At 45.1% G+C, this 13,845-nt stretch overlaps 2 protein-coding genes across 4 annotated transcripts in view; one reads left to right on the top strand and one right to left on the bottom strand.

The window, feature by feature from the left end:
* The first annotated feature begins 312 nt into the window (after window positions 1-312).
* Window positions 313-2,928, top strand: LOC135093893 (COX assembly mitochondrial protein homolog). Its single transcript, XM_063993551.1, has 4 exons — window positions 313-433; window positions 1,062-1,166; window positions 1,374-1,486; window positions 2,220-2,928. Exons 1-4 carry the CDS (start codon window positions 379-381, stop codon window positions 2,319-2,321), a joined length of 375 nt encoding a protein of 124 aa, XP_063849621.1. The 5' UTR covers window positions 313-378; the 3' UTR covers window positions 2,322-2,928.
* A 255-nt stretch (window positions 2,929-3,183) lies between these two features.
* LOC135093882 (sodium-dependent transporter bedraggled-like) overlaps window positions 3,184-13,845 on the bottom strand; it is a 17,237-nt gene continuing 6,575 nt past the window's right edge. For 2 of the 3 annotated variants that reach the window (XM_063993509.1, XM_063993510.1), the window contains exons 3-18: window positions 13,288-13,416; window positions 13,049-13,179; window positions 11,850-11,986; window positions 11,025-11,091; window positions 9,729-9,853; window positions 9,332-9,486; window positions 8,848-8,930; window positions 7,974-8,113; window positions 7,617-7,787; window positions 7,061-7,230; window positions 6,681-6,812; window positions 6,019-6,096; window positions 5,496-5,687; window positions 4,911-5,060; window positions 4,583-4,788; window positions 3,184-4,400 (exon numbers count right to left, since the gene is read on the bottom strand). In XM_063993509.1, the coding sequence (XP_063849579.1) occupies window positions 3,791-4,400; window positions 4,583-4,788; window positions 4,911-5,060; window positions 5,496-5,687; window positions 6,019-6,096; window positions 6,681-6,812; window positions 7,061-7,230; window positions 7,617-7,787; window positions 7,974-8,113; window positions 8,848-8,930; window positions 9,332-9,486; window positions 9,729-9,853; window positions 11,025-11,091; window positions 11,850-11,952 (2,382 nt within the window). In that variant the 5' untranslated portion in view covers window positions 11,953-11,986; window positions 13,049-13,179; window positions 13,288-13,416 and the 3' untranslated portion in view covers window positions 3,184-3,790. The remainder of the gene's footprint in view (window positions 4,401-4,582; window positions 4,789-4,910; window positions 5,061-5,495; window positions 5,688-6,018; window positions 6,097-6,680; window positions 6,813-7,060; window positions 7,231-7,616; window positions 7,788-7,973; window positions 8,114-8,847; window positions 8,931-9,331; window positions 9,487-9,728; window positions 9,854-11,024; window positions 11,092-11,849; window positions 11,987-13,048; window positions 13,180-13,287; window positions 13,417-13,845) is intronic. The other variant, XM_063993511.1, reaches the window with a different exon arrangement.

Here is a 13,845-nt window from a genome sequence, read left to right as displayed (position 1 = left end):
TATTTTGGCGTTACTTATTTTCTATATTTAACAAATTGCATGCATTTATTGTTCCTACTTCACTTATTTTGTAATTAAGAAGTATAAAAAGGTTACTGTAACCCATTTTTACCCTCTCAAATAAGATGACAAAACGAACCCTCCATGGGTTGAGACAGAGCCAGCTGACACATGGATGCCAATCTAACATATTCACCTTTAAAGTAATTTTCGCAAAATTTAAACACAGAGGAGTTCTTTAGCATATTTTAAAGTTCAATATATATTACAAAAAAATATATATGAACAATTCAGCAAAGATTTAACACCATAATGAAGGTTAGCATAGCGACACATGAGTAGTTAGGTTCGCAGGCTTGCAGGTGATGTAAACAAATCATGGCTGAGGAAGGCACGCAATCTTTCCGTAATGCCGGCGGCCCCCACGGCCTGGGTAAGTCAGTCAGTGAGTCAGTTAGTCAGTCAGTGAGTCAGTTAGTCTCAGTCAGTCAGTCAGTCAGTCAGTCGGTCAGTCAGTCAATCACTTTCTGACTGACTAGTTAATTGGGCACTCGTGGAGATCTGTGGTCCCGGGATAGCTGGGCCCATGGTTTGCCGATAAGAATTACCATTTATATCTGTTGCAGTGTTATCACGTGTCATCAGTGCTATACCAGCGAGGATACTGCCACGCTGGGAGAGGCCCTGCCCGTTAATGCAGCAACACATCCTCGTCATTTATTTATTTTGTTCTCAGTGTTACATTCCCACCACACTCCCTCACTATCACGTTCCTCTTTCAATCATGCATTCACACACACACACACACACACACACTCCCAAACACTACCACAACTTATAACGGATTTAAATCATACAGAGAGAGAGAGAGAGAGAGAGAGAGAGAGAGAGAGAGAGAGACGTAATTCACCTATCTTTGAACAAATATCCCAGACACAACAGCCCCAGTATCTATCACTCTCTCCATTCCTCCAGTCCCCCCCCATTCCCCAACTCCCGAGGAACATGACCCCCCCCCACACTTATACGCCCCCATGACACCCCCTTCCTCTCCCCCACAGGTGACCCCGAGGACAGAACACTGAGGAAGGTGGAGAGAGAAGTGTGTATTCCAAAGATGATGAGAGACATTGCCAGACAGGAGAAATGCACAGCTGAGGTGGAGGGTGAGTGTGAGGGGGTGTGAGGGGAGGAGGGGGGAAAAGGGGTATATGCATGTGTGTGTGTTTGTTTGTTTGTTTATTGGTTGTTTTATGTGTTTCTCTCTCTCTCTCTCTCTCCTTGCTTGTTTCTCTTGTTATCTTGTTCTTTTTTGTTCTATTACTACTACTACTACTACTACTACTACTACTACTACTACTACCACCCCACAGAATTCACCAATTGTTGCAAGGACTCGGGCCTGGCAATGGTGGTGTACTGCCGTCAACAAAATTCAACACTCAAAAGCTGCCTAACTAAATGGTACCAGGATGAGGAGTTTAAGGTACGTATAAATAATAATAATAATAATAATAATAATGATAATAATAATAATAATAAACGGTTTATTATTTAGGCAGTTAACAAAGTGAAAATGTACATAGGGGGTGGGGAAATACTTAACATTAATCCTAAAGGTAAGTCTAATCTAGAAGAGACTATTGATTGATGGCTCGCACCATGGTGGGAATCGCACTGAGTCTGTACCGGTCCGTGTGCGGAGCCTTTAGGGACGTTATCTTGTTGTGGTGTCTGGTGGCACGGGCCGGGCGAGGCGCGTCAGGCGGCAGCATGTTTCTGAGACGTGGATGATGCAGTAGTCCCCTTCCAAACTTGTCCAGAGCCTCTCGGTGCCTGGTGGATATTCTGGACAGACTCAGGGTGGTCAGGGCTTCTTCATAGGTGGTGTAGGCAAGGCCAAGGATGGAAGGCTTCTGTATGTGCGTGTGTGTTTGCGTGTGTGTATGCGTTTGAGGGAAGTATTGCATTGTATCCTGCATTACGTAAAATATTGTGATTGTTTTGCTGTGTTAAATTGTATTAAAGAGTAAATTTTAGATAGTGTCATTTACTCATTGTTCATCTCGAGTGAAAAGCAAGACAAGTAACAAGCAAAAATAGATACTCAGTTTATCATATTTACTCATAATTGTTTAACTAGAGAATGAGTGAAAGACTGAGATGAATAATAATTGATAATAATACCTTAACAGATCTTCCTCCTTCCTCCCTCACAGAAGAGGTGTACAGAGGAGTTTCTAGCAGAGAGAAGCGAATTCCGCAGGACAGGACTAACCAAGAAAGCAAGACACGCACTGGAGGAGGAAGCAAAAGGGTGACAAATACACACACCCTAGTTCCTTGTAATATTGTCACTATCACCCTGCCACCCTACACAGCCACACCCTGCTGCCCTCCTGCCTCACCTGCTCCTGATATCATTGTTGTTAGCTGGAATCTACCTGTCTATCTATCTATCTATTGGTCTATCTGTATTCTAGGCAGGTAATCCCACACAGGCTGGCCCAGACAAGGCTTACACACACACACACACACACACTTAACCCAATCAGCCCCCTAGTGGACCACCCTTCTACACCACAGCAAGGCCTCACAACACACACTGGTTCACCTCTGCCCCTCATAATCAGTTCCCTATTCTGCACCTCCTCTAATCCTGAGACCACATTAAGGCTGCCCCCCCCCCCCCCCCAACACATTTAAAACTCTACATCAGTGTCTCAAAGCGTAACAAGACTGGTAATAAGGAAAATGATAATGGTATAAAGATAGTTTGTATATATTGATGTCCAAGAATCTATAGGCAGGTCAAGACTTAGGCTGTGTTGTCAGGTAGGGTTAAATTAGAGATTTATTAAAGAGTTGTGTATATTATGTTTGTTTTGTACGTTGAGTGCTTGTGATGATAAAGTATTTTGACGTGAATGAGTTGTCTTATTAAAATGTTATTACTGTTGGTTTCATTAGGTCTTGTTGTGTGATAGAGGAATAATTAGTAACATAAATATTCCATTTTCTCATAGTGTAGATAAAATGGAATGGACTGAAAGATAAGTAGATAGATACATAGATAAAGACTGATAGATAGGTGGAAATGATAAAAAAATAAAGAAAAATTATTAAAGACTGAAAAAACTGCACACACACACACACACACACCAAGATAAACAGACACACACACAAACAGTTACATTTTATTGCACATTTACATCTTAGTGACTCGAGAACGGAAAGAAAACGAGAGATACAAAAGAGGAGAACCAACAACAACAACGACCTGTTTTCTATCACCACCGACCGGACATGAAAGAAAACGGAGCATGTGGACGGACTGCAGGGAGGGAGGGACTATGTTAGATGATAGAAAATGGGGCTAGGGCGTGTGATGGGGGGACTGTACAAGATATGAAATTAATAAATGAGGATATTATCACACTAAGTATTTGAGTATGTACATTATAAATACTAATGCCTGGGCGATCACACAGCACCGGGAGAGAAAACGGGAGGTGGACGTGGAAGAAAACGGGGAAAAAAAAGGAAGGAAAAGGAAAATAGAAATAAAGAAAAAGAAAAAAAGGAAAAAGAAAATGGGAAGGAAAGGAAAAGAAAACGGGAACAAAACAAAGAAAATGGGAATAAAAACGAAAACAGGAAGGAAATAAGAGAGAGGGGAGACAAGTTTTCTTCGTTTTTTTTTTTATCATGTTGAGAAATTAAAAAAATGACGAGAGAGAGAGAGAGAGAGAGAGAGAGAGAGAGAGCGCCCACCCAACCACAAGCCAACTTAAGCATGGGAATGAGACAACAGTTCAATATTCGTGTAAACAAATGGTTGTGACTGACTCTGCCTTGCTGCCCCTGTTAACCCAGCTCCCCCTGCTCCCCCTGACGCCCCTGCCTCCCCATCACCCCCCAGCACCAGCCATGCCCCGTCCTCGCCCCCACGCATGCCTAAACTCGCCGCCAGTCTCCTTGCGCTGCGGCGAACTCCCGATGCGAAACTACGTCGGAAGCTTGACCGTCGGAAACTTGATCTGTGAAGCGGAGAAGAGGGACTGTGTGACGTCTGTGGCTGCATCTGCTGTGTCCCTGAAGCCTGCGCCGCCCTTGCCTCATCCTCCACCTTCACGCAGGCACTGGGTGGGGGCGCCGCAGCTGTGCCAAGTGCCGCTAGAGCCTGTTGTCGCCGGAGTGGGTCCAAAGTGGAGTATTGTGGTGGTGATGTGGTGTAGTCTGGTGGAGGAATGTATGGTGTGGGTTGTGGTGCTGTGCTGCTCTCAGGGTCCCTCTGCGCTGCCCCCTGCCCCTCTGTGGTGCTGGGAGGTGCTGCGCGGAGAGTGCTGCGGAGACGCCTCATGCTGTTTCGCACGCTGGAGTTGAGAAGCTTGGCAAATCTGTGGATGAGTGGATGAGTAGGTGGATGAGTGAGGGCTATGTATGTAATGAGTGATGGATATGTGTGTGTGTGTGTGTGTGTGTGTGTGTGTGTGTTAATTACTTACTCACCAAGTCAGTCAGTCATAGTACACCTCCGCCTCACCTCACCTCACCTCCGCCCCACCTCTCTCAGACTCACCTCGCCCCAGTCGCAGTAGAGTAGGAAGGGGGAGGGGTGTACTTGGGAGGGGGGTCACTGTAAGGGCGTGGAGTGAGACTGGCTTCTGAGTCCTCTCCCCCCTCGCCTCCCTCTTCCTCCCTATCATTCCCCTCCGAGTGAGAGGTGACGGAGCCCCCGACCCTCACCTGCTGCAGGAGGGACGGGCGATATAGCAGCTGGATCCTCTGATTGGGTGGAAAAAAAAAAATGGATTACTGTTTCTCACTTCTTTCTCTTTCTTTCAAGTTAATAGACAGTCTCTCTCTCTCTCTCTCTCTCTCTCTCTCTCTCTCTCTCTCTCTCTCACCTCGAACAAGTCAGCATCAGTCAGTGCAAGATACCGACATGTCTGAACGAGTCCGACGAGAGGCACCAGTAGAATCGGGGCCAGCTGAAGTGCCGCGGCCAGCTGACACACCCACGTGGGCCAGTAGGGGGAGCTGGTCCACGCGAAGACCTGTGTGGCAGGGGAATGGGTGGGTGAGAGGGAGAGGCAAGGGAAAGGGTGGAAAAGAGGAAGAGGATGATGAAAATGATGAGAAAGAGGAGGAGGAGGAGGAGGGGAAAGGTAATTAATTTATATATACTCTCTCTCTCTCTCTCTCTCTCTCTCTCTCTCTCTCTCTCTCTCTTAAACCGGGAGGAAAAGAAGAGAGGAAATTAAATGGCAAGAGAGATGGTGGAAACTGTTTGTCTCTCTTCCTCACTCACAGAGAAACACAACAAAACACACCTTCTTTCTGCCACACTACCCCAAAACATACACACACACACACACACACTCTCTCTCTCTCTCTCTCTCTCTCACTCACAGAGAAACACAGCAAAACACACTCTATCACGCTGACCCAAAAACACCGCCACATTCTCCCTCTCCCTCTCTCTTACTCACCTCCTTAAACTGACCAGACTTGAAGGAAGAAATGGAGAGGACAAGGAGGCCCACTGGTACAATGATATTCCAGGAGAAGGAGGTTAGAGAGCCAAGCCACAGCGAGCGACACTGGTCTTGCCGCCCCATCAGCTCCCTCACTATATCCTGTCCACTGTAAGGCTTGCCCCTCACGAACAGCAGCGCGAAGATCTGATGGGAAGTGATGGGGAGTGATGGGGTGGTGATGGGTAGATGTGAGGGTGATGTGAGGGATGAGGAATGATAGGAAACGAAATTGGGTGGTGATGGGAAGTGGTGGGGAGTGATGGGAAGGGTTTAAGTATTGATGGGGTAATTGGGTGGGTTTGGGAAGTGATGGAATGGGTTTGGGTGGTGATAGGGAGGAGGGGAAGTGAAGGGAAGGTATAGGAGATAGGATTATTAATATTTACCTAAGTGTGAATAAATAAATTGAATGATTATGATATGGAAAGAAATGTACCTCTCTCTCTCTCTCTCTCTCTCTCTCTCTCTCTCTCACCTGCACTAGCTGTAGAATCATAAGCCACCAGCCGCAGCTTACCACGTAGTCAAGAAAGTAGAGGATGTGAATGCCAGCCTTGGGGGAGAACAGACAGTATTACTTGTACACCCACACGGCACCTCTAGACACGGTGGAATCAAAAGCTTTTCATCCTATCTTTCCCTACAGTCTTGTTAACTGCATGCCTCCCCTCCTACCGTGGCCTCGCTGCACAACACTTCTGCTTTCACCCTTATTCTGTCCACCTCCCTAATGCAAGAGTTGACCAGTGTTCTCAATCTTTCTCTGGTAAACTCTGAAACTCCCTGCCTGCTTCTGTATTTCCTCCTTCCTTTGTTCACCTCCCTAATGCAAGAGTTAACCAGTGTTCTTAATCTTTCATCCCCTTCTATGGTAAACTCTGGAACTCCCTGCCTCCTCCTGTATTTCCTCCTTCCTTTGTCCACCTCCCTAATGCAAGAGTTAACCAGTGTTCTTAATCTTTCATCCCCTTCTATGGTAAACTCTGGAGCTCCTTGCCTGTCTCCTTCCTATGACTTAAACTCTTTCAGAAGGGAGGTTTCAGCACACTCTAAAGCTATGTCACTCTATTAAGCCTTACTAATGGCCAGTGCACCTATGACAGCAGGAGAAACAGCATCTTAACAGCTTATACTTACACCAGTAGCCATAGGAAGGGCCGCAGAGAACCCGAAGAGGCAACACAGGAAGGTAATGAAAGTCTCCCAACCCTGTAGTCTCTTCCTGTTAATACAGATGACAGCCTCCACGACCGTACGCCACACTGCCAGCTGCCAGGCCACGGGGAAGAGTGAGTTAGTACATGAGAGGATGGCAAGGGGAGAGTGGTGAGGGGGGGGTATGTGGGAGGCTGGTAATGGAGATGAGGTTTGTATTGGGGTCTGATAGGAGGAGGAGGAGGAAGAGGAGGAAGAGGAGGAGGAGGAGGAGGAGACTACACAAAAAATAAGTAAATAAACAATAAAAATAAGGAAAAAAAAACAAGAAAAAAAAAAAAACAGAGCCCCCCCCCACACACCTGCTGCGCTATGCCGAAGAGCAGGAGACTGAGGTAGAAGAGAGAGGACCAAAAGGGAGAGATTTGCTGAGCGCCGTTGACAGCCAGAAGAGCCGGGAACAGCTCCGTGGCAATGCGTAGGGACTGGTACCCGCTGGGGGGAGACGGGGCGTTGCTGGACCTCATGCCTGCTGGGGGTAAAGAAGGGAGGGAGCGTTGGTTGGTGCAGGAAGCCGTTAGGAATACATGTAGTAGTAGTAGTAGTAGTAGTAGTAGTAGTAGTAGTAGTAGTAGTAGTAGTGACGCAAGGGTTGGTGTAGGAAGCCATCAGGCGTACACGTGGCAGTCCCTGTATGAAAAATACCTCCCTATTTCCTCCTATCATCCCTATCTACCTCAACGTGCAGTACACAATCTTGCATGCACGGTAATCACAAACTATCCACTTACCCACAATCCTCAAGAAAACACAACCACCAAGAGCAATCAAAATGTTCGATAATTTCAACAAACCGTACAAAATTCACCCTAATACGATAACCTAACACAAATTAACCCTATCCACAAATCCACTTACCCATAGTCCTCAGGATAGGTGGCCGGATGCGTATACCAGCGTAGAAATTATCGTGATAGTGGAAGTTGGCAGTACGGGTTGGGCTGAGAGGGCCAAGTTGAGTTTGCCACACGTTCTCCTGCTGGGTGGGTTCCTGTCTCTCTACCAGAAACTGCGCTCTCTTTGTCGTCTCTGAGGGTGGTTGGGGTGGGGAAGGGGTGTGTTAGGGGTGACTCTAGGGAGCTGGAGGACTGGGGAGGGGAGATAGGGGTTGAAATAGGGGTGATGGAGGAGACAGGAGCCTTTCTGGGGGGGAAGACAACCAGAGTAATAGATATAATGATTCTCTCTCTCTATTTCTCTCTTTCTTTCTCTCACCAAAGGACGAGGGCGTGTAGGCGAGGTCTCTCTGCCGCAGCCCAGCCACACAGGATAGCCCCGCCGCTGCCGCCACCACCAGCACCACACTCGTCACCACCCACAGCAAGGTCGTGTCCCGTTGCAAAGGGTGACTCCTCCTGACGCGGCGGGAGGAGGAAGTTGAGATAAGCATGTATACGTGGAAATTAGGTGAAAATGAGGAGAATTGGAGGAAATGAATGAAAATGCGAGGAAAAGATAAGATTTGATAGGAAGTGAATGAATGTAAGAGGGGAATAGGGAATTAATAAAAAAAAAAAACGAAGGAAAATAGATAAAAATAAGAGATAAATTTGAGGAAGTGAATGAAAATGCGAGAAAAAAAGATGAAATTTGAAAGGAAGTCAGTGAAAGGAAGAGGGGAATAGTACGAGGAAATTGATAATAATAAAAAAAAACGAAGAAAAATAGATAAAAGTGATAAATTTGACGAAACAAATGAAAATGAGCTGAAATTTTTTGAGTAAATGAAGAGAAAATAAATTAAAAGTAAGAAAATAGAAAAAATAAATAAATAAACGGAAAATTTTATAATCTTACCCCCCACTACCCCCACTACCCCCCCCACAGTAACCCACCCCCTCTCTTCCCTCCATTATATAACCCCCACTCCCATCCCATTCCCAATTCAGTAACGAACCCTTTCCTTCCTTCCTTCTCTTCCCCATTTAACAACCCCCCCATCTCTCTCTATCCCCCCCCCCCATAGCTTCCCAGTTCGTAACCCTTCCCCCCACGTCCCTCTTCCCCATTGAAAACTAATACGATTTTTCCTCTTCTCGTCCCATTTTTTTTCCTTGTTTTCCTCCAATTTCCCCCCCCCCCTACTTACTTGTTGTGCGCTGCCATCTGTTGCAGGACGGCGCCGTGAAAGCCCCACACCAGGAACACCTCCCTGCTGGCGGCCATCCACGACTGACGGAGGCAAAGAAGGGGCAGATGTAGAGAGAGAGAGAGAGAGAGAGAGAGAGAGAGAGAGAGAGAGAGAGAGAGAGAGAGAGAGAGAGAGAGAGAGAGAAAGTGAGTTATCTTGTGGTAAATTATGTTTTTGTTTGTTCTAGTTTGACATCTCTCTCTCTCTCTCTCTCTCTCTCTCTCTCTCTCTCTCTCTCTCTCCTTACCCATCTCCCACAAAACCCTCCCTTTCCTCTTTCCCCCTCTCTCCCTACCCACAGACACCTCTCTTCGCCCTCTCTATCCCTTCATAGCACACACACACACACACACACACACACACACACACACACACACACATACACACACACTCCTCCCCATCCCAGCCCCTTCCCATCCTTCTCCCTCTCTCTCATACTTACTCTACTGTTCATGAAGAAGTCGCTGAAGGAGGTAAGGGTGTCTGCTGCTAAGGGTGTGTCCCTGGCGCTGGATATCAAGTACAAGGCCACCACCAGGTAACACAGCACGGGCACGAGAAACACCAGGTAACACACTTTCCCGTAGGATTGGTTACCTGAAGGAGGCGCAGAAGGAGGTGAGGTGAAGTGGTGGTGGTGGTGGAGGAGGAAAAACACCAACAACAAAAAGCAAAAATAACAAGATTAACAACAACAACAAACACTAAGAAATTAAAAAAAAATAAACAAGAGAAAAAGAACGGAAAAAACGAAAAAAAAGCAGAGAGAGAGAGAGAGAGAGAGAGAGAGAGAGAGAGAGAGAGAGAGAGAGAGAGAGAGAGAGATAACTGTGACTTACCACGGCTAAGAGCAATGAGAGTGATGATCCAGATCAGGGCAACATTAAATGCCATATCGAAGCGGAGAGTTCCCAGCTCCTGTAACCACGAGACGTCCTCCTCCCCGCGCTGCAACACCTGGGAGCTGCAACACAACGCAACACACCCTTAGATAATGTGCTGGGTGTAAGAAGGTGTAGGAGAGAAGAGGAGAGGAGAGAAGATAGGAAAGACTAGGCTTGTTTTGGTAAAGACGATAAATTAGTTTAGGAATTTTGAAGATAGGAAAGAATGGGTTTGTTTTGGTAAAGACGATAAATTTGGTTAGGAATTTTGAAGATAGGAAAGACTACGTTTGTTTTGGTAAAGATGACAAATTTGGTTAGGAATTTTGAAGATAGGAAAGACTACGTTTGTTTTGGTAAAGACGATTAATTAGGTTAGGAATTTAAGTTAAGTTAGATGAAGTTTGGTTAGCTTTGGTTAAATCTCGAGGGATTTGGGTAAGTTAGGTTAAGTTAAGAGAAATTTGACTTAGATTTAGTTAGGTCAGATTAAGTTAGGTCTGGTTAAAATAAGAGGAATTTCAGCTAGACTTTGGTTAGGTTTAGTTAAGTTTGGGTAAGTTAGGTTAAGTTTGGTTGGGTTAGAGAGAGGAAGAAGGAGATGGAAGAGGAAGGGATAAAAAAAAGGGTTAAGAGGGGCTCATTTAAAAATAGTTAAAGAAAATGGGAACTGGGACTTAAAAGTACTTAAAAAATCAGCTAAAGAAAACGGAAGATATGGAGTCACTTTAAATATCAGCCGAAGAAAACGGGAAACAATTACTTACTTTTTACAAATCAGCGAAAGAAAACGGGAAACAAGGACTTACTTTACAAATCAGCCAAAGAAAACGGAAAATAAGGACTTACTTAAGAAAATCAGCCAAAGAAAACGGAAAATAAGGACTTACTTCAAAAAAATCAGCCAAAGAAAACGGAAAATAAGAACTTACTTAAAAAAAAGCCAAAGAAAACGGAAAACAAGGACTTACTTTACAAATCAGCCAAAGAAAACGGAAAATAAGGACTTACTTTACATATCAGCCAAAGAAAACGGAAAATAAGGAGTAACTTAAAAAAGAATCAGCCAAAGAAAACGGAAAATAAGAACTTACTTAAAAAAAAGCCAAAGAAAACGGAAAACAAGGACTTACTTTACAAATCAGCCAAAGAAAACGGAAAATAAGGACTTACTTTACAAATCAGCCAAAGAAAACGGAAAATAAGGAGTAACTTTAAAAATTTGCCAAAGAAAACGGGAAACTGACTTACTTGAAATATTTTGGAATTCCCTCGATGATAATTGTGGAGAAATTGTCGTCCAGTGAACAGTTGACCACTAATGAGAGAGAAAGAGAGAGAGAAAGTGAGACAGAGATAGGGCTGGGTAGAGATAGAGAAAGTGAGTGAGAAAATTATAATCTTTTCACACTGGATTTCTCTCTCTCTCTCTCTCTCTCTCTCTCTCTCTCTCTCTCTCTCTCTCTCTCTCTCTCATATAATCAACCTCATTTTTCAAAGTAACACAGATGAGAGATTAAAACTATCTCTAATCGCTCTAAATTTCTCTCTCTCTCTCTCTCTCTCTCTCTCTCTCTCCTCTCTCTCTCTCTCTCTCTCTCTTGTCTATCTCTCTTCTTACACACACACACACACACACACACACACACACACACACACACACACACCACACACACACGGCACACCCACTTCAACAGGTAACCTACACGTGTGTGCGTATGTACGTACTGCATCAATACCGCGCGCACACAAAGCTATTCAGGCCACACACACACACACACACACACACACACACACACACACACACACACACACACACACACACACACACACACACACATACACAGTCAATAATTTCAAATATGTATAGATTGTCAAACCTGGTTCTCTCTCTCTCTCTCTCTCTCTCTCTCAGACACACCACACACACACACACACACACACACACATCCCAATCTACTCTCACACGCACCCCCCTCTCTCTCTCTCTTACCCAACGGCCGCACCCAGCCACACACACACACACACGCACACGCACCACACACACACACACACACACACACACACTATACTCACGTCTGCAGTCACCCCATCTAAACATATTATTGTGGGTTATAAAGGAATCCCTGAAGAAAACGAACAACCAGGCCACTGGGACGCAGCAGTACAGGCCCACCATCGCCTGAGCCAACCAGGAGACTGTAGCCCACGCCCTAGCAGTAAATAAGAGAAGGTAACGGTGAGTATGGGTGGGTATGGGGTGTGTAGGGGTGAAATATTGTGCAAGGTTAGTCAGTTTGGGGGAGATTAATAAAATGGGTTTGTTAGGGTGAGTAATGAATGGGTGAAGGGTGAGTAATGGGTGAAGGGTGAAGAAAGGTGAATGAAGATGCTTGATAATGAGTCAAGATTCTACTACTACTACTACTACTACTACTACTACTACTACTACTACTACTATTACTACTGCTACTACTACTGCAACTGAGGGAATAAGTACAGTAATTCAAGGTTTTAAATCTCTCTCTCTCTCTCTCTCTCTCTCTCTCTCTCTCTCTCTCTCTCTCTCTCTCTCTCTCTCTCTCACCTAGACGTGACAAAGCAGCAGAAAGGCAAGAATGTAACTCACACACACACACACACACACACACGTACACCTAGACACACACATACGTACACACATACACACACACGCACACACTTTCCCCACTGTAATCATGTCTTCACGCGCACATGCTCTCTCTCTCTCTCTCTCTCTCTCTCTCTCTCTCTCTCTCTCTCTCTCTCTCTCTCTCTCTCTCTCGTGATTAAGGTGAAAAATAAGTAATATTTGTCTATTGATGCAAGACTGAGTGAAATGAATAGAATGAATAAAAAAATAGATAAATTGATAGATAGATAGATGGATAGATGGATTAGCTCTCTCTCTCTCTCTCTCTCTCTCTCTCTCTCTCTCTCTCTCTCTCTCTCTCTCTCTCTCTCTCTCTCTCTCTCTCTCTCTCTCCATAAATTCTTTCCCTCGCATTATCTCCTTACTCCCCTCTCCCTTCATTCTTAACGATAATTCTATTCCTCTCTCTCTCTCTCTCTCTCTCTCTCTCTCTCTCTCTCTCTCTCTCTCTCTCTCTGAAAAAAGTAAGAGCGAGGAAGAAGAAAAGAAGAAAACAAATTACTATTATTACTACTACTACTACTACTACTACTACTACTACTACTAATAATAATAATAATAATAATAAAAACTTGCCCTCACCAGGATTCGAACCCACGCTCACCTGGAAGATAGGCGAGATAGCCCACATGTCTACCACTCCGCTACCGAGGTACTGGCCAAGAGTAACGTGGAAGGACATGAGGGGGAGGCCTAGGAACACGGAGACAACAGCCCACTGTACCACAAACGGCCCTGGGGGAGGAAAAGGAGGCGTTAACTGAAGGAATGGGGATTAATGGGGAGGTATCACCCATTTATATTTGATTTTTTACCGTCTCTGTGTGTCTTTATGTGTCTTACAGCCGAACCGCGCCCCTAGGACAGCGAAACGAGATATGTTGAAGGTGGTTGATGTCACAGCAAGGGAGGCGAAGAGACTCGAGTGTCCGTGACTCCAGGTGCCGCCCGCCGCCCGTGCCCCGCCCACGCCTGCAGAGAGAGTGACGGGTGAAGTGAGGGTGTGAGTGAGGGGTGGGGAAGGAGAGCCTGTGAAGGGAAAATGGTGTTGGAAGAGGGAAGAGGGTGATGGTGATGGGAAGAGGTGTTTGGGTATGGGGGAGGGAAGGGGGAGTTTGTGAGGGGTGTATGGGTGGGTGAGGGGAAGGAAGGGTGGGCGGGTGAGGGGAGGAGACAGACAGACTATTCAGAGTGAAGAAATAATAATAAAAGGAACAATTAGAAATATTTTACACGGAGATAAAATAGAATGAAGCAAAAACAAAACAAACACAAAGGAAAACAAACAAAAAAATAAAAAAAGCAAAAACAAAAAACAAACACAAAGGAAAACAAACAAAAATAAAAAACAAAACAAAACAAAAACAAAACAAACACAAAGGAAAACAAACAAACAAAAAA

Source organism: Scylla paramamosain, chromosome 44 (genome assembly GCF_035594125.1).
Source record: "Scylla paramamosain isolate STU-SP2022 chromosome 44, ASM3559412v1, whole genome shotgun sequence".
Classification (NCBI taxonomy): domain Eukaryota; kingdom Metazoa; phylum Arthropoda; class Malacostraca; order Decapoda; family Portunidae; genus Scylla; species Scylla paramamosain.
This window is presented reverse-complemented; position numbering and strand designations above follow the sequence as displayed.

Excerpts from the sequence above, each read along its gene's own strand:
- LOC135093893 (XM_063993551.1), top strand. The coding sequence starts at position 379 with ATGGCTGAGGAAGGCACGCAATCTTTCCGTAATGCCGGCGGCCCCCAC. Across the intron at positions 1,167-1,373 it reads ATGCACAGCTGAGGTGGAGG|AATTCACCAATTGTTGCAAG; the intron begins GTGAGTGTGAGG and ends ACCACCCCACAG. Across the intron at positions 1,487-2,219 it reads ACCAGGATGAGGAGTTTAAG|AAGAGGTGTACAGAGGAGTT; the intron begins GTACGTATAAAT and ends CCTCCCTCACAG.